At 42.1% G+C, this 24,801-nt stretch overlaps 1 protein-coding gene across 1 annotated transcript; it reads right to left on the bottom strand.

The window, feature by feature from the left end:
* Positions 1-10,483: 10,483 nt before the first annotated feature.
* Positions 10,484-13,254, bottom strand: LOC136878989 (uncharacterized). Its single transcript, XM_067152658.2, has one exon. The coding sequence runs from the start codon at positions 13,168-13,170 to the stop codon at positions 11,431-11,433; it is 1,740 nt and encodes a 579-aa protein (XP_067008759.2). The 5' UTR covers positions 13,171-13,254; the 3' UTR covers positions 10,484-11,430.
* Between the last annotated feature and the right edge of the window lie 11,547 nt (positions 13,255-24,801).

The raw sequence follows: 24,801 nt of genomic DNA, 5'->3' as shown, positions 1-24,801 counted from the left end.
ATCTTTTAGGAGCTACATTCCATCATGCATACGGGGTCGCAACATATGAAAGACACGCTGTTGAAATTGCCTCGCTGTGCACTACAAGTACTGCTGAAAACATCCACTCTGTGATCACCAGAATAGGATACATTAGAGTCACTAATGTGTATAAACCTCCAGCTGAGCAATGGCCCTCTAGTGTTCTCCAACACCAGCCACATCCAGCTGTCTACCTCGGGGATTTTAACAGTCATCATGAACAATGGAGATACACTTATAGTGATGAGAACGGAGAATCTTTGGTTTCATGGGCTGAGGATCACAACCTCCATTTTATTCATGATGCTAAAAATCTCTGCACTTTGAGATCAACAGCATGGGGACGAGAGTCTAATCTTGATTTGTGTTTTGTGTCTAACAACTGCACTCCCCTAACAGTTACGCGAAAAGTTCTCTCCAGATTTCCTCATAACCAGCACCGGCCAGTTGTAATAGAGATCGGAATAAAAGTCCCTATTGTTTCAACTACTCCTCATCCACGCTGGATCTTCCGAAAGGCAAATTGACCTTTCTTTACTGAACAGCTTGATAAGGTATTGGGATGGATTCCCCCAACAGGTGACAACTATGAGAGATTCACAGGTGCCATAATAAGCACAGCAAAGAAGTTTATACCTAGGGGTTATCGAAAGGAATATATTCCTGGTTGGAGCGAAGCTAGCGAAGAACTGTATCAAGAATTCCAAATAACTGGGGACAAGAACACAGCTGATCAACTATTACGCAGCCTGCACACTGCTCGCCGACAGAAATGAACAGAAACAGTTGAAAACCTCGACTTCAAACATTCAAGCAGGAAGGCATGGTCCTTGTTAAGGAAATTAGGAGATGGGAGCCGAATGGCTCGAGACACTATTCCTATAAACCCCAACAAAGTTGCATCTTATATCGTGCCAAGTTCAAATGCTCCGAAAGATCGCGACCAAAGTGAAATCAGAGCCTTGAAAACAGACTGTCTTGAGGGCAGCAGATTTTCTTGTCCATTCTCTCGAGAGGAAGTTGCTACGGCTTTAAAATATGTGAAATCAGGAAAAGCCTCTGGTTTCGACGGCATTCACTCAGAATTTTTAGTACATGCTGGGAAGTATGCAATGATCTGGTTAGCAAAGTTCTACTCCAATACTTTTAAAACAGGGTCCATCCCTCGACTTCTGAAACAGACAAATATCATCGCCATTCTCAAACGAGGTAAATCCTGTAAAAATCCTCAATGCTACCACCCAATTGCACTTCTGAGTGTGGTTTACATATTACTGGAGAGACTTCTTTACAACGGAATTGGCTCAGTAGTTCATTGCCATCTAGTCATTGAACAAGCGGGCTTTCGCCCAAATCGAATTTACACAGACCAGGTTCTCTCTCTCTGACTACACATATTGAAGCTGGTTTTCAAAATCAACTAAAAATCGCAGTTGTTGTTTGTGGACCTTACTGCAGCATACGATACAGTATGGAGACAAGGACTCATCTACAAACTGCTTGCTTTGCAAGAAAATCGCCAAGCTCATCGAAAATATGTTTATAAACAGGAGGTTTCGTGTAATTTTGGTAAACAAGACAAGTAAGGAAAGGATTCTTAATAACGGACTTCCTCAATGATCGGTACTAGTACCTCTGCTGTTTAACTTATATATATCAGACTTACTGAAAACAGCCTCCAAAACATTTGGTTATGCGGATGACAGGGCATTCGCAACGCAGGGCAAATCTATGGAGAACACCGAAGATACGCTGACAGCTGATCTCACCACCTTAGATCAGTACTTTCGTAAGTGGAGACTTAGTTCAAGTTTGAGTAATACTAAAGTCTCATGTTCCCATCTCAACAACAAACTGGCCCACCGTGAACTTAACGTCAAATTCCAGAACACTAGACTTCCTCACACCCAAAATACCTCGGAGTAATCCTTGACAGAACACTGTCCTTCAAGGATTATCTGAAGATGACAAATGCTGAACTTCCAGTTACGGAACAAAACATCCACAAACTGTGTGGCACCACCTGAGGTTCTTCTGCTTCGACCTTACGAACTTCAGCCCTTGCCCTTGTCTTCTCAACTGCAGAATATTGCTCTCCAGTCTGGCTGAACAGCTGTTACACACAACTGGTCAACACACAGCTAAATAATACTTTGCGCATTATACCGGAAACCATAAAATCTACCCCCACGTCTTGGCTACCAGTTCTGAGCCATATTCCTTCACCTCAACTATGGAGAAAGAATGCCTTGCTGCGTGAGTATCAGAAGCTGTCGAGGAATTCCAATCTGCCAATTCATGGAGATATACCCAACGCCTTGAACAACAGACTTCGGTCCAGAAATCCACCAATAAGGACTGCCAATATCGTGGTTGACAAAATCAACCTGCAGCAGGATTGGATTCAAGAATGGACTTTCATGGCTCCAGATGAGTATCAGAACTTTCCCTGTATTACAAGAATACCAAAAGGATTTGCCCTTCCTCGTAAAACCTGGACAACCTTCAGTCGTATCAGGACAGGCCATGGGAAATGCGTTGACTTCCTCTATAAATGGGGCAAACTTCCCTCCCCGGAATGTAGCTGCGATGCCCCTAAGCAGACAGTTCGTCATATAGTGGAACAGTGCCCCCTTAGTGCTTATCAGGGTAACCCAAAATACTTTCTTGACCCAAATCCTTCTTGTATACACTATTTGCTTAGCCTGATGGTGAAATTTTAACCTACATATTGTGTTGTATATTTAATTTGTGATTGTGTGTTTTTATTTTTAATGCCATACGATAAATAATAATAAGGAAGGTTCGGCTTGTGCCGGTAACATAATGGGCTGACTCGACCTAAGCAAGAAGTCACCCTCTTGATTATGAAACTATACAGTTATCTACACATATTTACAACAGAAATAATCACAACATATACAATAAATGTGTACACATGATGTCCCTAAACAATTCTTTATCTCGTCGTTTTGTAAATCTGTCAGTATTACCGGGATTGCGGCCTGGAATTTCATGCTGTTTGCTGTAACTCAGGGGAAAAGTAGCTCCTTAGAAACTTTCTCACAATGTGGCAGGTGCTCAGGAGAGTGGCTTTTTGTAGTTCAACGTATGTGTGATGATGCAGGTTTAATGCGGCCAGGGAGCAAGTACATGATATTACTACTAGAGCCGTGATGATTGATTGTAGTTTCCATGGGCGTTGTACTTTTATTGCCCGTTGTGTGTATTTTGATATCCTTGTGGCTATTGTTGTTTGCGGATTGGAGGTGTTTGGACAAGCAGATTCTATAAGGGATGCAGATCTTTCTGATTTATCGAATATTATTATTATTATTATTATTATTATTATTATTATTATTATTATTATTATTATTATGACCGACTCGTTGGCTGAATGGTCAGCGTACTGGCCTTCGGTTCAGAGGGTCGCGGGTTCGATTCCCGGCCGGGTCGGGGATTTTAACCTTAATTGGTTAATTCCATTGGCCCAGGGGCTGGGTGTTTGTGCTGTCACCAACATCCCTGCAACTCACACACCACACATAACACTATCCTCCACCACAATAACACGCAGTTACCTACACATGGCAGATGCCGCCCACCCTCATCGGAGGGTCCGCCTTACAAGGGCTGCACTCGGCTAGAAATAGCCACACGGAATTAAAAAATTATTATTATTATTATTATTGTTATTATTATTATTATTATTATTATTATTATTATTATTATTATTATTATTATTATTATTATTATTATTATTATTATTATTATGTAGTCTTGTATCTGAAGAAACTCATCTTATTGCACAAACCCTAGCAGTACGTCTTCCTTTTCCCGGCAACAAATTAACTAGTAGAACATTAATTCCTCAGTAGGCGTGAAATGAAATGGCGTATGGATTTTAGTGCCGAGAGTGTCCGAGGACATGTTCGGCTCGCCAGGTGCAGGTCTTTTGATTTGACGCCCGTAGGCGACCTGTGCGTCGTGATGAGGAAACCCTCTCGTGCATGAAAGCCTCATATGAGGTCTGAAATTAATTGATATTTGAATTGTCATGCCAAGTCTCCATGACAACAGATGTTTTCTGTTACGCTTCCATTGCTACGCATTGACCTCAAGTGAGGTCACTTTATAGGTTCATGAGCGTGGGACGGATAACCACACTGTAAGGACAACATGAGTTTTACTTAAAAATATATATTTCAAAATTCGTCCATGAGGGGGTTAAATGATTGAACCCGGGACCCCTGTGACTAAAGGCCATCATGCTAACCATTTTGTTATGGAGCCGGTCCTCAGTATGCGTTATTCCAGTGTACGGGGACTCTGACCTTATTTACAGTAACTCAGAGGGACACGAGGCTGTATCAAGGTCGTGGGGAACATTCGGCCGATCTGGACTTTGCACCCAGGATTCAAGCCGTCATAATACAATAGAAAATCCAAGAACTGCTTTCTGTAGATTTTAATAGTGTTTAAAAGGATACGTTTCAATGGGCCAGTTTGACACAGTTTCAATTTTTTTTTTAAATATCCATTTATTTCTCTTGCGTTCGTTCCTTCCTTGTATGAGGTCCTGGCTGTACTGCAATTACCTGACAGTCTCTCTCTCTCTCTCAGTTAAAATTGCTCGTCTGCGGAAAGGCATTTCATTCCTGAACTTATACTGTTCTTATTCTGTGCTTCCTGGCTTTCTCTTAATGATATTGGTTCGTGGCGTCGACCTCTGCAGATCTTTTGCCACTACTTCCACCATATGATAGATAACTGCGTGTAAGTGTAATTGCGGAAGTGTAGAGTGTTGAATGTGAGGAGAGGAACGTTGAGGACCACACAAACACCCAGTCCCCAGGCCAGGGATATTAACGATTCACAATCAAAAACCCCTGGCCCGTCCGAGAATCGAACAGGCGGACGTGTTGCCCCCTACACAGTGGGGCCGGACTGCTTCCTGGCTTAGTGCTGGGGCTCTTTCTTTGAATGTTTAATTTTAGGATTTTTATTAACTGTCTTAAGTGATTTTTTGTAGAGTTCTTTATTGTGACGTTGACTGATAGTTTACGAATTCTTTTGTAAATTTAGAGTTATTGTTATGTGTTTAATTTTAAGTTTTAGTTTGAGATTATAATTTCGCGTTGAACTATTTCCTTGTGAGAGCCCAGATTTTCAGAAAAGTAGCTGATCCTTTCAAACAAATAATGAAAGTAAATTATAGCTGTATGTATTTACGCCTTGAGCTATTGATATGATGCACACGATTCCAACTATCACTGGACTGTCAACAAACAGACCAGGGACCCCGAAAACTTTAGACTCCACACAAATGTCAGCCATTTTGGACATGTTCTTATTCACCTCTTCTCAATCCACATGCCAATGGAGGCTGAACTTGGAGATAAACGGCATACAGAGTGTCACAATTCTACTCAGCGGCCTCGGAAGCCATGGATTGGACACTAATATCGATCGATTTCGTTTAGTTTTACGTATCAACTTCTTCCCTAGGGGTGCTAGTGGTGTATTACCACCACAGTACTTTTTCCAAGTAGTAAGTCATGCGTGTACCGGCTTTGGTTGAGAGCTATGCTGGAAAACGCACACACACACACACACACACACACACACACACACACACACACACACACACACACACACACACACACACACACACACACACACACACACGCACACACACACATAATCTTGGACGTATTCTGTTTTCGGCTTCTCACCCTCCATGTGGATGGCGGGTGAACTTGGACTTAAATTATATTCAGAGTGTCAGTATTTCCCGCAGAGACCTCTAAAACTATTGACTATGCATTAATATTGGTCGTTCTCTGTTATTTATATATTTCACCCCTGTCCACTCCTCTCTCCTAGGGCTGCTATTAGTGTCTTTCTTTCTTAATCTGCTCACCCTTCAGGGTTGGTTTTTCCCTCGGTCTTAGCGATGTATCCCACCTCTACCACCTCAAGAGCAGTGTCCTGGTGCGTGAGATATTGGGTCAGGGGAAACAACTGGGAAGGATGACTAGTACCTCGCTCAGGCGGCCTCACCTGCTGTGCTGAACAGGGGCCTTGGTGGGGGTTGGAAAGATTAGAAGGGGTCGACAAGGAAGAGGGAAGGAAGCGGCCATGGGCTTTGTCCCGGCATTTGTCTGGAGGAGATGTGGGAAACTACAGAAAACCATTTCGAGGATGGCTGAGGTGGGGATCGAACCCACGTCTACTCAGTTGACCTCCCGAGGCTTAGTGGGCCCCGTTCCAGCCCTCGTACCACTTTTCAAATTTCGTGTCAGAGCCGGGAATCGAACCCGTGCCTTCGGCGATGGCAGCTAATCACGCTAACCACTACACCACAGAGGCGGATTAATATTAATTCAATGTTTGAAACCCGAAATAACTCTTTAAAACGATCGTTGACGCGAATGAGACTTAAGTAACAAAATAATGTTACATGAAGGCTGTGGACAGATGAACGAACCGTCATCCTTACACCGAACCTCTTAATAGCTCAGTTGAAAACGTCATCTTACATGATGAGTGAGAAGCCAGGATACGACGAAGAAAGGTGCGGGTTTTAATCGTCTTTACTTTTTTTGTATTACATGTCACAAAGTATCATACCTACTCGTTTCCAAAGAATGATTTGTTGATTTGGCTTTAGAAACGGCCGGTTTGGCTGCGTTGTAGTAGAATGTATCCGTTCAATCTTCATGTTCACTTCCTTTTCTAACTTGTGCGTCATTAGCATCTGTGATTGTTTTTAAGGGTACATTCGGGTTTCAAATATTGAATTACCTAGCTCGATAGCTGCAGTCGCTTAAGTGCGGCCAGTATCCAGTATTCGGGAGATAGTGGGTTCGAACCCCACTGTCGGTAGCCCTGAAGGTGGTTTTCCGTGGTTTCCTATTTTCACATCAGGCAAATGCTGGAGCTGTACCTTAATTAAGGCCACGGACGCTTCCTTCCTAGACTTAGTCCTTTCCTCTCCCATCGTCGCCATAAGACCTATCTGTGTCGATGCGACGTAAAGCCAATAGTAATCTTTACGGAATCAAATATTGAATTAAAATTGCCTTCTGTCATCTTTTTTTGTACTAAGAAGCTGTGAATAATAAAAAAACTTTCGAGCGCCTGAATTTGCACCAAATATCCGTTATCAGTCCTGATAGGCGGTTGGTACCTAACCACTTCCCCCACGCTTGCAATACGGCTCTTCCTTCAAGATAGAACGTACTTGTATTGCATGGCCAATAATCTCATATGTTTATGATTTATCTTTTACAGCTTTCCTTATGTATTCTGCCACGATAGATCATCGGGCGAGTTGGCCATGTGGTCAGGGGCGCGCAGCTGTGAACTTGCATCCCGGAGCTATTGGGTTCGAATCCCACTGTCGGCAGCGCTTAAGATGATTTTCTGTGGTTTCCCATGTTCAAACCAGGCAAATGCTGGGCCTGTACCTTAATTAAGGCCACGCCCGCTTCCTTCCAATTCCTAGCCCTTTGCTCTCCCATCGTCGCCATAAAACCTATCTGTGTCGGTGCGACTTAAAGCAAATAGTAAACATAAACAAAAAAACAGATCGCTTTGCACAGTCTATGAAATAGGTTTTTTTTTTGCTATTTGCTTTACGTAACACCGACATAGATAGGTCTTATGGCGACGATGGAATAGGAAAGGCCTAGGAATGGGAAGGAAGCATTTGTCTGGTGTGAAAATGGGAAACCACGGAAAACCATCTTCATGGCTGCCGACAGTGGGGTTCGAACCCACTATCTCCCGGATGCAAGCTCACAGCCGCGCGCCCCTAACTGCACGGCCAACTCGCCCGGTGGCATGAAGTAGTTTATAATTGCGGTATATGTAACAGCCTATAAAGGCATGCAGTAAATATCATGTTTTTTCTTTTCCTGTGTAAGTCTGTCTCGTTTTACATTGCAGACATACATGTAGCAAGCAGAGGAATTTCGACCAAAAACTACCAGTGTTAGTTGGGCTGCATATCTTCATGAATTATAAGGGGTAGCTTATCTGCCTACTTCACGGATGCCTCGGGTTTCTTTTATCGGCCACATACGATATTTTTACCTAGATCTGAGGGCTGGTTCGAGGTGCATTTAGCCCACGTGATTACAATTAAGGAGCGTCTGATGGTGTAATAGCGGGCCCGGTCTAGAAAGGTAAGGATAATCGCCTAAAGGATGCGTCGTGCCGACCCCGCGACAGCTCGTATCTGCAGGTCTTCGGGATGAGCAGCGGTCGAGTGGTAGGCACTGATCCTTCGGGGCTGTTGCGTAATGGGGTTTGTTTTATTAGACTACCCGGTATAGATGTATTTCTTCCGAGGTCCATCATAAAACATTTTCAGAACCCAGAAAATATATTTTAAAGCTTCACTTCAACTTTGACTACAAAATTATTAATTTACATTTGCAGTTCTGGATATAAATTATTTGCTTTGTTTTCTTACTTAATCGCAATGAATACTTTAAGGACTGTTAAGAATTTACACTTTTAAAATTATCTTTTATTCAGCTAGCGACAGTATTATCTCAACATCAATTCTCTGTATTAGTTATATGATGTGGATTGATAAGGAACTCGTATCTGTAGACTGCATTAATGTCTTATGAATAAGCGAGAACCAATACAACATTGTCTTTCTTCGTATTGCGAAAGTTTGTAATTCAGGAAGGAAATAATATAGATTATACTTACATAAGCTCCGGTTAGATTGAATATGTTTCTGCTTGTTATGGCTACCTTCTCTTCCTCTTGAATTTCTTCATATGTTGCTAGTCTATTTTCTAATGTGATTTAAATGAAAATAAATTACAATTAAAGCTAGAAGAGGTTCAGAGTTAAACATTTTTCAGGAAAGAAGTGTTTTGAATCTTTTCCGATGAACAAACAATGAAAAGTACGTATCATAATGTTTGTCCTACAGTTGAAGCGATAACAAATATATCAAATGTAATAATATAACAAGAATGTAGTTTATGAAAAATTATATATTATAGTCTGCGTACTTTCAATGTGTTTTCGCCAGGGTTTGAGAGAAACGGCAGGGAGAGTCTGTCTGTCTGTCTGTCTGTCTGTCTGTCTGTCTGTCTGTCTGTCTGTCTGTCTGTCTGTCTGTCTGTCTGTCTGTCTGTCTGTCTGTCTGTCTGTCTGTCTGTCTGTCTGTCTGTCTGTCTGTCTGTTAGGTCATCAGCCCAGAGGCTGGTCGGATCCTCAAATAGCATCACCAAAGGCTATGCGGTTATAAGGAAACCACAAAAACCAATGGCAGTACCAAAATGAGGCGTACTAGGCAAGATGAGAAGTGAGGTAGTTTGCCATCATAATGTTTGTCCTACAGTTGAAGCGATAACAAACATATCAAATGTAATAATATAACAAGAATGTAGTTTATGAAAATTTATATATTATAGTCTGCGTACTTTCAATGTGTTTTCGCCAGGGTTTGAGAGAAGCGGCAGGGAGAGTCTGTCTGTCTGTCTGTCTGTCTGTCTGTCTGTCTGTCTGTCTGTCTGTCTGTCTGCCTGTTAGGTCATCAGCCCAGAGGCTGGGCCAGACAGTGCTATTGTAGCACAACTAACCCTATGAGCAACACCTTTCATGACACTCAGACACACTGGTTGTACTCTGAATGTCATTAATCAGCACCACCCATACCCCAGCAGCTTCCATATTGTCACAGCCATGGATGAGACTGGGACTTCAGTGGAAGCTACACTTTGCTCTGGCCTGTGCCAAGAGATGGGTGCAAATGTACTGTAACCATCAAGAAATGACAGCAGGCAGGGAGAGGAGAGTAGTCTCTATTATCTACCCTTCAAGATTTTCAAGACACCACACGAAGACTATGCATATATTGATGCTCTCATTGAATTTTAAATTCTCTCTTTATCTAATGTATAAAAAAGTTCATTTTCTTATTTTTTAAAGAAGACATTAGCTGATTCATTAGTGATAAAATATGCTGTTCTAGGATGTTTCATAACATTTAGAGTATAAAAAAAGGAGCACATGACAATTTAATGAGGACGAGCGGTTATTACTGACTTAAAGATCAAGGGTTATCCACTCCAAGATACAAGCAGCACGTAGTTTTATACTCATATATAGAGAGAGACAGCTGTATCTTTTGTCAAGTCGATACAACTAAGATACATGCATTACATTTTACAATTGATATTTATCAAATGAAATATATTACTGTTATTTTAAACAGCACAGGTAATTATTTAAAGGATCTGTAGAACATGCCGCAATAAATACATGTTACGTTTTCACTCTCTTGTATTATTTAAGGCTGAATAAAAAAAATCGATCACAGTTCTTAAACCGAAGGCCACATTTAAATTGAAGAATAGAAAATCCCATTTCATTCGATACCTTTTTACACTTCCTTTGTCATTATTTTGGAATTAAAAAGAATATTAAATATTGTATATAGCATACTGATGTTTTAATTCATTTGGGAGTTCTCGAATGTTATGTTTTCGCTAAGATCAATGAAATGATAATATGAAACGTTAAATTATAAAAAAACAGTAGAATAAATGTTACCATATTTGTCAATAAATACATACAATACATCATTAACAAAATATTTACAAAATATTCACATTCATCCTCATGACAATTTACAGTAACATTAAAGATCATTGGATCTAAAAAAAATAATCTGTAAGAATTACACACTTATAAATATTTCAGTTCCCCGAGCTTATAGTTCATATGAACAATGCAAGAGGATGTTAATTTCTCTCAATAGTTAGGTACAAACACACAATACCAATGAGAAATACCCTCGTAACCAATACAAACTCATCGCAACAACGAATTCTTTTGATTTAAAATAGTTCATATTTTATGAAGTCCATTGAGTTAATATCATACACACGAAGGTGACTTAATCGAGTAACACGTGATAGGGAAATGTTTCATCTTGATAATTTTTCAATTATGAACATTTTTTAACGTGACATATACATGTGAAATGATTGTTTTGCTAGTTTTTATAAACATTTGCTTTAGAGGAACATATATCAAATGTTCAGAGTAATCACATATTTACACTAACGCTAATGTACTCTTGATAAATATATGTCCACATATGAAAGTGATATCCTAATTGGTGCAAACAGTGATATGCCGTAATCTTAAGCTACTATACGTCACGTATATTACTCGGCAGTCTGCTGGATGAATCACTATCTAGTTCGATGAAGTAATTCGCTTAGTAAATAATGTCCAAATTAACCTCGTTCGGGGAATTAGGCAACTCGATCAGTGTTCTTTTAATTAATATCGAGTACTATTTTTAAAGTCAGTGCAGTAATCACAAAACGACACAATAAATTGTTCTTCGATTGTAACAGTTTTATATTATTGCGCAGGAGCGGCCATTGTTCGATGAAATCCATTCCGCCCATTTTGTCGATTTTGTCCACGGATAAAGCCCAGTACATTTCTGAAAGGAAGCTGTAGGTGGTAATATGCACAGTACGGCAGGGGATCCCAAAAGACGAACAGAGCTTCTCGCTTGTCTAGGACTGTGCCGATGAGGCGACCTACAGACTCCACGCTAGGATGGCGCAAAGTGTTGAGCACTGCTTCATGCATCCAATACGTTCCAGCATCTCGCACAAGAGGACCTGACGCCTGTCGGGTAAAGTGGCGACAGGGTTTCCATACAAGTCGGGGATGCACACTGGTATGACAGATGTAGGGAAGTGCCACACCTACACGACATCCTAAAGGCACAAGTGTTCCACTTACCTCTGAAACCACGAACCTGAAACTCACATGTCCAGACACTTGGCGCAGGACACGTAGCTTGTTGAAGAACTGCTTGAGCCACTGGTTGATGTCTTCATGCTCCACAGGCACTAATCCACCACTGTCCTGGTCTACACGGCAAGTAACATTTGCTACTACCAGAGATTCTTTGACGGTGGTGCATGTCAGGAAATGGTCTCCTGGCAAGTCCTGAACTATCACCCAAGGCTTCTGTTCATTGATTTCATAAGGCATACGGAAATCTTGACGAAAGGGAGGTAAGTTAATTTTAACTCGGTCTCTGCACCCTGAAGCCCCGGCACTTGTCATAGAATATCGTCCTGTACGAAGAAGTCCACTGTCATATAATTTGGTGATGTCATCTCTCGACGTTATCGGATAATAGAGAGGAGTTGGTATTCCAGCACCGTGGCAACGGCGTAGAACTTCTAAAATATCATCTAAAATCCAAATTTCTTTCATATCAGGGCAAAAGCAGGTACAGTTCATTAGCTCGAGGTGAGGTTTCGCCAAGGCGTCGTAATAAGCTGTGTTTGTCGCACTGACAGGAATATAATAACACACTTTCTCCCGTTGAACTATATCACATAGTGCTTGTACATAGTTCTGGGGACGATCTCCCACTGGTTTAGGAACAGTGTAGAATTTACTCACAGCTGTTGAGAAGCGGGCGAGGCCAAACATGCCTTCTACCTCACACACAACCACCCTTGCACCAGCGGAGTAGAAATTACGTGCTAAATGCAGAGCTTGAATCGTACTTCCACAGCTTATAAGAACAGTTCGCTTTTTCCTGGCACGTTCAGATGCCGGAGTGGACATAACCATCAAGATCCATTTGATTAAGATGAGAGGCAATTGAATCGTCTTCCAGAAGATCCACAGCCAGATAGATAGCCACAGAGTAGGTCCAACAAGGAGAAGCTGACTCCAGCCGAGGTAAATGAGTGTTGAAATGAGATGCTGTACAAATCGAATGAGAAGAGCTGGATACCACCCAACAAGCTTAACAAGTAAACTTTTCTCAGGATCTGGTGCTATGGGAGATGATGGGCGACTAGGACCCGGGCAAAGGCTGCTGGCACTATGGCGATGAGAAAGAGCTGGAATGGAGGGACGATGAGGTGTCATGGGTGGAATACTCATCAGAGGTGAAGCAGAAATAGGTGAGGTGGACAGTGGAGATGACGGTGACGACGGTGATGGTGGAGAACTGTTTTGCCGGCTGTCAATATCTCGAGGCATGCTGTTTCCTCGGCTACCAACTCCATTAGATGTTTGTGATCGCCACAGCTTCGCCACACTTTCTTCAGCACACGTAGGCATGGTTCGAAAACTGTTTAAAGTTCCAACAAACACTGAACAGCACTCACTCGCACTTATCTACATAGTAATATGATCATAGTGAAAGACTATTGAAGACTGGACGGGCCGGCCGGACTTCAGCACTACTTATGGCAGCCACGTCCCCTCCCACTCTGCCTCCCACCATAAGATCTCTTACCCTTATCAGTGCATGGCGACGGACTGCACATCACAATGCTCTTGTAGCCAAGACAACTCTTCGCACTGCCTGTCACATTGCTTACTTCAAGTAACCCTTATGTTCAAGTGACCCATATTAGGTTATGGTTGTACATGTGATCGCCTCGTTGGAAATTATAGATTTTCTCCTTATCACGGACTAGTGATAAATTTGATAACTGCAATCTACAAATACAAATTTTAAAAAAGTAGTCATGTACACCTTTTTATTAAATCTACCCAATAAATACATTTGTTTTGGACAAACATTACAAAATCTCTTCGATAGTGTAAAAATGGAGAGAAGTAAATGGTTGGTTGACAATGTTTTTGCCATTAATAGAAAGCTAATCAAATTTACATACTTCTTCTATAGAGACTTGTAGGAGAACTCAGTAACTGAAAAGCAGGGCTGAGTGGCTCGGACGGTTAAGGTACTGAGCCCAAGTTTTCAGGTTCTATCCTGGCTCAGTCCGGTGGTATTTGAAAGTGCTAAAGTACGTCAACCCCGTCGAGGTAGAATTACTGGCACATAAAATACCTTTAGTGGGACAATATTCCGGCACTTCGGCGTCTCCTGAACCGTAAAAGTAGTTAGTGGTACGTAAAACCAATGTTATTATTATTATTATTATTATTATTATTGTTGTTGTTGTAATTCAGTCATTGAAGACATCAGTTTGGAAAGGTATTCTCTCTGGTGTTCGTAGTGACAATAGCAAGCGTGATCCCTTCTTTCCACAATAATTTCTGACATGTGCTCAGATGTATTCAATTCTTTTCTTTTGCAAGTTGCTCTTACGTCGCACCGACACAGATAGGTCTTACAGCGAAGATGGGACAGGATAGGGCTATGAGTTGGAAGGAAGAGGCCGTGGCCTTAATTAAGGCATTTCACTGGCGCGAAAATGGTAAACCACGGAAAACCATCTTCAGGGCTGCCGATAGTGGGGTTTGAATCCACTATCTCCCGAATACTGAATACTGGCTACACTTAAGCGAGCTCGGTAATCCAATTTCAAGTCGAGGGGTACCTCTCCGAACTCTGCCACAAAATAATTACAGAAATACTAGCATTAGCTTCATAAAATGTGGCTCATCGTAGTTCACTCTCTCATGAATACGATTTTCTATCATTCCGAGGAAAACTAGTAATAGCAGCTGCGACAGCTATCTAATGAAATTTCTCTTATTTATTAGTACTGATTCGAGTTCTAAATAGTTACGAGCATTCCAATATCACATTTTAAATGTGAAAGATGTTATTCACTAGAAGTAAATAAGAAAGCAGATAAGCGGTAAAACTTTGCAGCAGTCAATATGACTCCAAAAGAAGTAACATAAAAAGAATTTTAATTCGGTAAAATTTAAGACAAATGCTTGGGCAAATAAACATTTATATCGTCCATTTGTGTTAAATTAGTTCTTCTTTACATCTAATTATCCTTTATTCCGTCAAAATTTGTAACAAAGAATATTTCGAGACTCTTTGTTAAATCTTTGACAAATCTATCAAAACGAAGCTAGCGTATTTGAGAACCATCAATTACCACCAAACTAAGCCGGGATCGACCCCAACACCTCGGGCTACAAAACCATCTGAGCCACTTAGTCCGGCTGGTATTAGGACACATTCCCTTATGTACAGTACATAATCTATTTTCGCATTAATCGGTTCGAAGCCCAACAGTATTATGGAATACCAGGAATGTGATGGCCGTGTCCCTACAATCCAGGGGTAGCGATCAATCCTCTTACGGGGAGAAACCGGGTTCGATTCCCTGCTAGTTCAATGACTTTTACCTGGATAGGGTAGCTGATTCGAAGTCCACTCAGCCTACGTGCGAACAATTGAGGATTGGTCGGCCGATGACAAAGTGGCCCCGGTCTATAAAGGTAAGAATAGTGGCTGAGAAGATTCGTCGTGTTTACTGCACGCTTCCTCGTAATGTGCAGGCTTTCAGATTGAGCATTGGTCATAGTTAGGTCAAAGACCATCAGGTTTGTAGTACCATGGTTTTAGTGTTGTTTGTTTATTTGTTTGTTTGTTTTCTTGATAGCTAGGTGGCATTGGTTTCTTATCAAAGGGTACTTGGTTCGAATCCCGACAAATACATGTAGGAGTTTTGAGAACGTGACATAACTGTGGGTCGGATTTCGACGTAAGTCTAGAGGTTCAGTGACTAGGATTATGATATGACAGTCACATAAAACTGTAAACTAGCTACGTTTTCAAAAAGTCGACAGTATATTGATCGTCATGTAATGTGAATTGCGAGAGCTCTAAACGAATTTCTGCTCAAACTAATACTTCTGATAAACAGAGTATTATAGCATATTGTAAATTCACATGCATTCACTAATTTCAATTCGTGCTTAAGAATGGAGGTATTTACATATTTTTCCGCAATACTGTTTTATTATTTACGACGTCTCTGGATCGTTCTGTGTAGGCTACGAATCAGAATATCCAATTGTCCGGCTCCATAGAATTGCATAAAATCAACCAACACTGCCATCTTATACCTCGTATATTATGAAAATTGCCTATAGATGCCTCGTAAGTAAATCTCAAAAGAACAAAATTAAGTTCTTTTACTTATCAGTGTGACCATTATCAAATTTAATTCATAATTTGTACCAGCACATTTTCGTTTTCCATTTTCATCCATGGACAGAGTTTTGCTCTTCTGTAAGATCAAGCATTTCTTAGACACAACGTGTCCATTCTTAAGCGACGGCATTTTTCATACCGTTGACGAGGATAAATATTATGGGATTTTTCATTGCAGTTATTTGTGGCTCATTTTGCGTTTTAGATGGTATGTAAATCTCAATGCCCATCGAGATGCCACGCAACGTTTTAGGTTAAAATTACTCCCTTTACAGTAGCAAGGGTTTGAGCCTCGATTGCCAGAGTGAGGAACCAGCAGCTATCCACCTGCTCCCATCGTATCTGTAAATAATTAAGGACAGGATACGTAAGATCTTTTCCAGTTCGACCATTCAAAATCGGGTAACAGTCCATGACGAGCGTGCCCAAGGCAGTGAACGACTTAATTTCTGCTCATTATAACCAAATTAGTTGCTATGACGATCTCAGGACGAGTATTGTAGGTATTAAAACTACGATCCCAGAGGCCTCAGGTTCGATTTCCGAATCTGTCAGAAGGCTGTAACGGATTGCATTCAGCCTCGTGAGAGAAATGAGCAGTGTTGGTTTGAAACGAGAATTTTCAGCCATCATTGATGGTTTCCTCCTCCCCTACAAACAATCAACTTCTCCTTCAACTCCAGGTGAATGTTGGAATGGTACTTTACGCCACGACTGCCTCCTTCCTTGTCCGCCTGCCGGGATGAGTGTCACAGGTGACAGAGCGCTTGTCTTCTGTCCTCTGTTTGGAGGATTCGATCCCGGCTAGCCCGGTGGTATTTGAAGGTGCTCAAATATGCCGGTCTCTAATCGGTGAATTTACTGGCAGGTACAAGATCTCCTGTAGGACAATATCCTGATACTTGAGCGTCAGCGGAAACTATAAATGTAGTTATTTGGACGTAAACAATCTACAACAAGAACATTTATTATTATTATTATTATTATTATTATTATTATTATTATTATTATTATTATTATTATTATTATCATCATCATCACCGGGCGAGTTGGAGGTGCGTTTAGGGGCGCGTAGTTGTGAGCTCGCATCCTGGAGATAGTGGGTGCTAAATATGGTTTTCTGTGGTTTCCCATTTTCATACCAGGCAAATGCTGGGGTTGTACTTTAATTAAGGGCGGCCACTTCCTTCCCATTCCTAGGCCTTTCCCGTCCGATCGTCGGCATAAGACCTACCTGTGTCGGTGCGACGTAAAGCAAATAGCAAATATATATATATATATATATTCTTCTTCATCTGCTTATTATTATTATAGCCCATCTAGTTCTGGAGTCCAGCTCTGAAAGGTCCCTGTTTGATCTAATCTTTCTCCAGTAGTAAGCAAAGCAAAAATCAAAGTCACCTCCGTACAGGCCATGAAGGCCCTTGGAGGAGTGGAAGGTAAAGGCTTCCACCATTGTTAACCTCGGCACGTGATGGGGTAGAGTGGTTAGCTCTACGCCCGCCGCCTTTGCCCCCACGAATTAACCTGGTACTCATTTTTGGTGTAGGCTGAGTGAACCTCAGGACCAATGCACCTCCGGAAGTGGAAATCTCTTTTCTTAAATTTTACGACTTCCTGACGGGGATTCGAACCCACGTCCTTCCGGGCGGACCGAGTACGCCTTTACCGCCTCGGCCAGGCGGCCCCTTTTCTCCAGGAGTAGCAAGCGTTAAATTTATTAATCGCAGGATTACTGCCTAAGGTGAAATCCTCTAAGTCTAAAGGCATAATGGTAGGAATATTAAAATAAAAAACGAAAATACCTTTTACGTCCTGTAAAAATGATTCGGACATCTTAAATTTACAGAGCTAAGCAATAGTCCAAAGGTCGCAGATCTCCCCTCTTAAGAAATACACTTTTATAGGAATTTACTACCGCAAGTGCGTACTAAATTTTGAACGAAAGGATGACCAGTATGTGATAGTGATGATGATATTGGAAACCCTGTCTTGACGACGAAATTGTCTAGTCTAAAACGATGCTATAAAGAAAGTTATGTGTAGCATCGTTGCTTTGAATGGCTCGTTCTAAGCTCGAGGTCTTACATTAAGCAGACTGAAAGGACTAAACGGCACATAAATACAGTAACTTCATTTTACTGAGCATGAAGAACGCTTGCAGTACGAACGTCGGGGCTGGGGCGTTTCTGAATACTGTTAGCAATGTACTGTATGTCGCTGTATACCGTAGAAGATATCAAGTTTTACAATCCAAGTCCGTTTTCTAACGTGTGCGAATTAACTTACGTGCTGAAGAAGAAACCGGACTTGAGTGGAGGGACGTAATAGCAGAGTGACATAATCACTGGGATTTTTGGGATAGAAAATTACGTCTCTATGGTTTGGATTTAACGTTAAACTGGAGGTCCTATGGCTATTATCAATATACCAATATTCGCTAAAAGTAAAAACTAGCTTACTTGCAAAGTGGAAAAGCTTATTTGTGGGTCTAGGGGCTGCCCTGAATGTTCCGTTTTCCTTGGCATTTCACCGCCTCCTCATCTAGTGACAATGCTGAAATGGTGCAATATTTGGAGTCTTTACCTTCGTCCGAACAATTTACAGGCACATTCAAACACACCAGCACAAATGGGCCATGACACAGGTTATTAGACTACAATGTCCGCCTCTGTGGTGTAGTGGTTAGCGTGATTAGCTGCCACCCCCGGAGGTCCGGATTCGATTCCCGGCTCTGCCACGAAATTTGAAAAGTGGTACGAGGGCTGGAACGGGGTCCACTCAGCCTCGGGAGGTCAACTGAGTAGAGGTGGGTTCGATTCCCACCTCAGCCATCCTCGCAGTGGTTTTCCGTGGTTTCCCACTTCTCCTCCAGGCAAATGCCGGGATGGTACCTAACTTAAGGCCAAGGCAGCTTCCTTCCGTCTTCCTTGCCTGTCCCTTCCATATCCCCATCCCATCGCAAGGCCCCTGGTCAGCATAGCAGTTGAGGCCTCCTGGGCGAGTTACTGGTCATCCTCCCCAGTTGTATCCTCCGACCCAATATCTCACTCTCCAGGACACTGCCCTTGAGGTGGTAGAGGTGGGATTCCTCGCTGAGTCCGAGGGAAAAACCAACCCTGGAGGGTAAACAGATTAAATAAAATACTGTCGCATAGCTAGATAACCCTATATAGTGGTGGTTGATGAATAACGTAACAAGTATTTTTCAACTGGCACGTATTTCGAACGGTTACAAGGCGTAACGATTACAGGATATATCTACTGTAGTTACCGATATAACAGTGCCTTGGCAATGCCCATATGAATTCAGGTAAAGGCAGCAGCGCGGCCGTACTTGCTACTCGGTATTCAGTGTCCGGCTCCATACCTAAATGGTTAGCGTGCTGGCCTTTGGTCACAGTGGCCCCGGGTTCAATCCCAGGCAGAGTCGGGTATTTTAACCATAATTGGTTAATTCCACTGACACGGGGGCCGTGTGAATGTATTGTCTTCATCTTCATTCCATCCTCATCACGACGCGCAGGTCACTTGCGGGCTTCAATTCGAAAGACCTGCATCTGGCGACCCTCGGACACTCCTCGTTCTAAAAGCGACATACGCAATTTCAGTTTAGCCTCTCAGTAACCAATGTGTGTATTTTTAGCATCACGGGAGGTATGCAGAGGGCAAAGGCGAATTCTGTTTGATCATATCTTTCCATGATCTACGTGAGTTCGCAAAATGCTGTATGTGTGGGAAAAAGTTATCAGCATGACTTCCACACACAATTCTTATGCTTTGGTTGTATATTTCATTATTGTTAAAATTTCAACTCCATGATAACAATAACCTTGGACTTTCAATAGATAGTTATTTAAACATGAACTTTGGATTCATTCACAGTATTCTTGTATTAAGTGGGATTAATACAAGAATGTTGTAAATTAAGGGCTGGGAAGACTAGAGAGTAAGGAGACGAGCAGTCCGACTAAGCGATATGTTTCGAGCTGTCAGTGAAGCGATGGCGTGGAATAACATCAGTAGATAAATAAGCCTGAATGAAGGTTTGAAAGTATGAAGGATCAAAATAACATTAAGATGGAATTCAAGATGACAAATTCAGAGAAGTATTCGTTTACAGGAAGATGAATTAGGCATTTGAATAACTTACCAATGGATATGTTCGATAAATTTACAAACTCTTTGCAGGTAAACAACTGATAGGGAATCTGCCACTGGGTGACAGCCCAAAATGCAGATCACCGGTGATTGATTGATTGATTGATTGATTGATTGATTGATTGATTGATTGATTGATTGATTGATTGATTGATTGATTGATTGATTGATTGATTGATTGATTGATTGATTGATTGATTGGCCGCCTCCGTAGTGTGTTGATTAGTGTGACTAGCTGCCAACCGCGGAGGCCCGGATTCAATTCCCGGCTCTGCCACGAAATTTGAAAAGTGGTACGAGGGCTGGAATGGGGTCCACTCAGCCTCGGGAGGTCAGCTGGGTAGAGGTGGGTTTGATTCGTACCTCAGCCATCCTGGGAGTGATTTACCGTGGTTTCCCCGGTTCTCCTCCAGGCAAATGCCGGGATGCTACCTAACTTAAGGCCACGGCCACTTTCTTCCCTCTTCCTTGTCTATCCTGTCCAATCTTCCCATCCCCCCGCAAGGCCCCTGTTCAACATAGCAGGTGAGGCAGCCTGGGCGAGGTACTGGTCATCCTCCCCAGTTGTATCCCCCGACTCAGTGTCTGAAGCTCCAGCACACTGCTCTTGAGGTGGTAGAGGTGGGATCCCTCGCTGAGTCCAAGCGAAAAACCGACCCTGGAGGGTAAACAGATAGAGAAGAAGAAGATTGATTGATTGATTGATTGATTGATTGATTGATTGATTGATTGATTGATTGATTGATTGATTGATTGATTGATTGATTGATTGATTGATTGATTGATTGATTGATTGATTGATTGATTGATTGACACTTTGTTTCCGTAGTACAACGCAAATTCGATACCTTTAATACCAGATCACATTTGTTTTAGTAGTTAATTTAACCGTTACCGTTGCTGCCCTCCCCTGTGAACCATGAGACCTTGCCACGGTGGGGAGGCTTGCGTGTCCCAGTGAAACAGATAGCCGAGCGAAGGTGCAACCGTATCGGATGGCTATCTGTTGAGAGACCAGACTAACGAATGGTTCTTCGAAAGGGGGGTAGCAGCCTTTCGGAAGTTGCAAGGGCGGCAGTCTAGACGATTGACTGATATGGTCTTGTAATAACACATAACATGGCCTAGCTGTGTTGTTTCTCCTACACGACTGAAAGCAACGGAAAACTCATCCGTAACTAACTCCCGAGGGCTTGCAGCTCTCTCTGTATGAATGATCTACTGATGATGGCTTCCTCCCGGGTAAAATATTCGGATCTGCGGGTGGGGATTACGCGAGAGGGGGCAATAATCAGGAAGATGTATACTGACATTCTGCGAGTCGGAATGATAGAAGTTAGAATCGCTGTGGTAGATTAGAGAATCTGAAAAGGGATGTGGATAGACTAAAGTAGATGTAGTTTGTAGAAGTGAAGAACGTTGACAGGAAGAGCAGGATTTCTGACCAGATGACTAAGAATTATCCACACAAAATCACACGGGGGAAATGCAGGAGTAGGTTTAATACTGAATAAGAAAATAGGGCAGCGGGTATGCTACTATGACCTGCATAGGTAAAGCAACGGAAAACTACAATATTAAGATAGAAACCAAGCCAATGCCCACCACAATAGTGCAGGTCTCTATGCCTACTAGTTCGGTGGATGATGAAGATATCGGAAAATATGAAGAGATAGAAAATATAATACAGTATGTAAAAGGTGATGAGAATATAATTGTGATGGAGACTGGAATGCAGTGGTAGGCCAAGGAAGAGAAGGTAATATAGTAGGAGAATTCGGATTGGGACAAAGGAATGAAAGAGGAAGCCGGCTGGTTGAATTCTGCACCGATCACACTTGAGTCCTGGCTAACACTTGGCTCAAACAACTCAAACGACGGATGTATACATGGACGAGACCTGGAGACACTGGAAGGTATCAAGTATACTTTACCGGGCTCGATAGCTGCAGTCGCTCAAGTGCGGCCGGTATCCAGTATTCGGGAGATAGTGGGTTCGAACCCCACTGTCGGCAGCTCTGAAGATGGTTTTCCGTGGTTTCCCATTATCATACGAGACAAATCCTGGGGCTGTACCTTAATTAAGGCCCCGGCCGCTTCCTTCCCACTCCTAGCCCTTAGACCTTAGGCCATAAGACCTATCTGTGTCAGTGCGACGTAAAGAAACTTGCAAATAGACTTCATTATGATTAGGCGGAGATTTAGAAACCAGGTGCTGGATTGCAAGACTTTCGCAGGAGCAGACGTGGACTCTGACCACAACCTGTGGTCATGAAATGCCATCTGAAATTGAAGAAACTAAAGAAAAGAAGTATGCATAGAGATTTGATTCAGACAAGTTGAATGTAAACAGTGTGAGAATTGTTTCAAGGAACATGTAACACAGGGACTAATTGAAAAGGCTGAAGGAAACACAGTACAAGGAGAATGGACAGTCATGAAAAATGAGATCAGTAAGGCTGTTGAAGAAAAGTTGGTTAGCAAGGAAAGATCACCTAAGAAACAATGGATAACTCAAGAGATGCTAGATCTGATGGACGAACGACGAGAATGCACAAAATGAGGAGAACAGAAAAGAACACAGCCAAATAAAGAATGAGGTAGGTAGAAAGTGCAGGACAGCTAAGGAAGAATAACTGAAAGAGAAGTGCAAGGATGTTGAAGGTTTTATGGCCTTTGTAAAGGTAGATGCTGCATACAGGAAAATCAAGGAAACCTTTTGGAAAAAGGAAAACTAGGTGCATGAATATTAAAAGCTCAGATGGAAAACCTTAAGTGATTAATTCCAATGGCTCGGGGGTTGGGAGTGTGTGGCGTATTCAGCATTAAAAATCATCTTCACAGACATGCAGGTCGCCTAATAGGCCGTCTACGAGAAAAAGACCCGCACCATGCCTCTCCGGAGGCCATACGCCATTATTATTATTATTATTATTATTACTTTCATCATTGTTCTGTAACACTACATTTCAAAAGCTTCTATTCTCTTCCTTTCCGAGCTAGTTATCGTCCATGTTTCACTTCCATACAGTGCCACGCTTCAGACGAAAGTCTTCAGAAACTTCTTTCTAATACCTATATCAATGTTTGAAGGGAGCAAATTTCTTTTCTTAAGAAGGCTCTTCCTTGCTTGTGTTAGTCTGAATTTTGTGTCCTCCTTACTTCTGCCATCGTTATTTATTTTACTTTTTCTTTTTTTGCTAGGGCTTTACGTCGCACCGACACAGATAGGTCTTATGGCGACGTTGGGATAGGAAAGGCCTAGGAGTTGGAAGGAATCGGCCGTGACCTTAATTAAGGTACAGCCCCAGCATTTGCCTGGTGTGAAAATGGGAAACCACGGAAAACCATCTTCAGGGCTGCCGATAGTGGGATTCGAACCTACTATCTCCCGGATACAAGCTCACAGCCGCACGCCTCTACGCGTACGGCCAACTCGCCCGGTATTTATTTTACTACCCAACTAACAATATTCATCTACTTCCTTTAAGACTTCACCCAGGTCTTGTACAGTTGGTTTTTGAGAGAAGTGTAGGTGGTAAAAACGGTAGGGGTACATTAAGGTACGAATATGGCAAGCAGATTAGAGCAGATACTAGATGTAGTAGTTACGTAGAAATGAAAACGTTAGCACGGAATAGGGTGGCTTTTAGCAGTGGCCACTTACGAGATAACCCGTATTTTTTAAAGCCTAGCGAGCTAACATGTATGTTCCAGTGTGACATTGACTCAAATAGACAATAAAATATGTTGATACAGATGAAATGTATTTGAACCTAATACTAAACAGACTTTCATTCCTTCCTTTTCTTGTTATTTCTTTGTTGAGAACACAGGTAGTAGAGGCGATGCTCACATTTCACCTTTGCGTTCTCGCTAACTACAATCAACGAAGTCTACTTCTTGCCTTCACTTTGTGCTGAGCGTGCAGTATTCAGAGTGCAATATTAGACTGCGACGTTCTGCGATCAGTGGTCCGCAAGCTAGTTTTGTCACATTTCATGATATCTAACTGATGGCCACCCGTTATGAGTTCGACTTGAATAAATGATTATTTACGATCTTATAATTCAGTAAGTCTACTCTGAATTACAAACATGACCTTTGTACTATGTCGCAGCTCGTGTTACGAACACGCAGTCATAGAAACGTTTTCACGGCATGCGCAGGAAGGACACTTGGACCGCCTCCTGGCGGTTAGTAATGTACGGCGGGGAAGACGTGTCCAGAGTTTTCTCCATGCACTCAGCGTGCGCTAATTCGCGCAGTGTAGCCCGCACGGAAAACTTGGCCCATTGCTGCCGGTACAGATGCCCTGAGACAGCTCACTTGTGTAGGCTTGTCCATATGAGAATTCTTCTCCTCCAGTATCAGATATCAAAACTCTGTGTTAAGAATTCAAATCAGGTACATGCATTCATTATCTTTATCATAATTATTTGACTCTTATTACATATTTCAAGGTGTATCTGAAGAATAGCGATTTTTTTTTTGCTAGGGGCTTTACGTCGCACCGACACAGATAGGTCTTATGGCGACGATGGGATAGGAAAGGCCTAGGAGTTGGAAGGAAGCGGCCGTGGCCTTAATTAAGGTACAGCCCCAGCATTTGCCTGGTGTGAAAATGGGAAACCACGGAAAACCATTTTCAGGGCTGC

This window comes from Anabrus simplex, chromosome 1, assembly GCF_040414725.1.
Source record: "Anabrus simplex isolate iqAnaSimp1 chromosome 1, ASM4041472v1, whole genome shotgun sequence".
In the NCBI taxonomy this organism is placed as follows: domain Eukaryota; kingdom Metazoa; phylum Arthropoda; class Insecta; order Orthoptera; family Tettigoniidae; genus Anabrus; species Anabrus simplex.
Note: the sequence above shows the minus strand (reverse complement) of the source record. Positions and strands in the feature narration are given on the sequence as shown.

Bases quoted from the DNA above. Each gene is read 5' to 3' on its own strand.
- LOC136878989 (XM_067152658.2), bottom strand. From the start codon at position 13,170: ATGCCTACGTGTGCTGAAGAAAGTGTGGCGAAGCTGTGGCGATCACAA.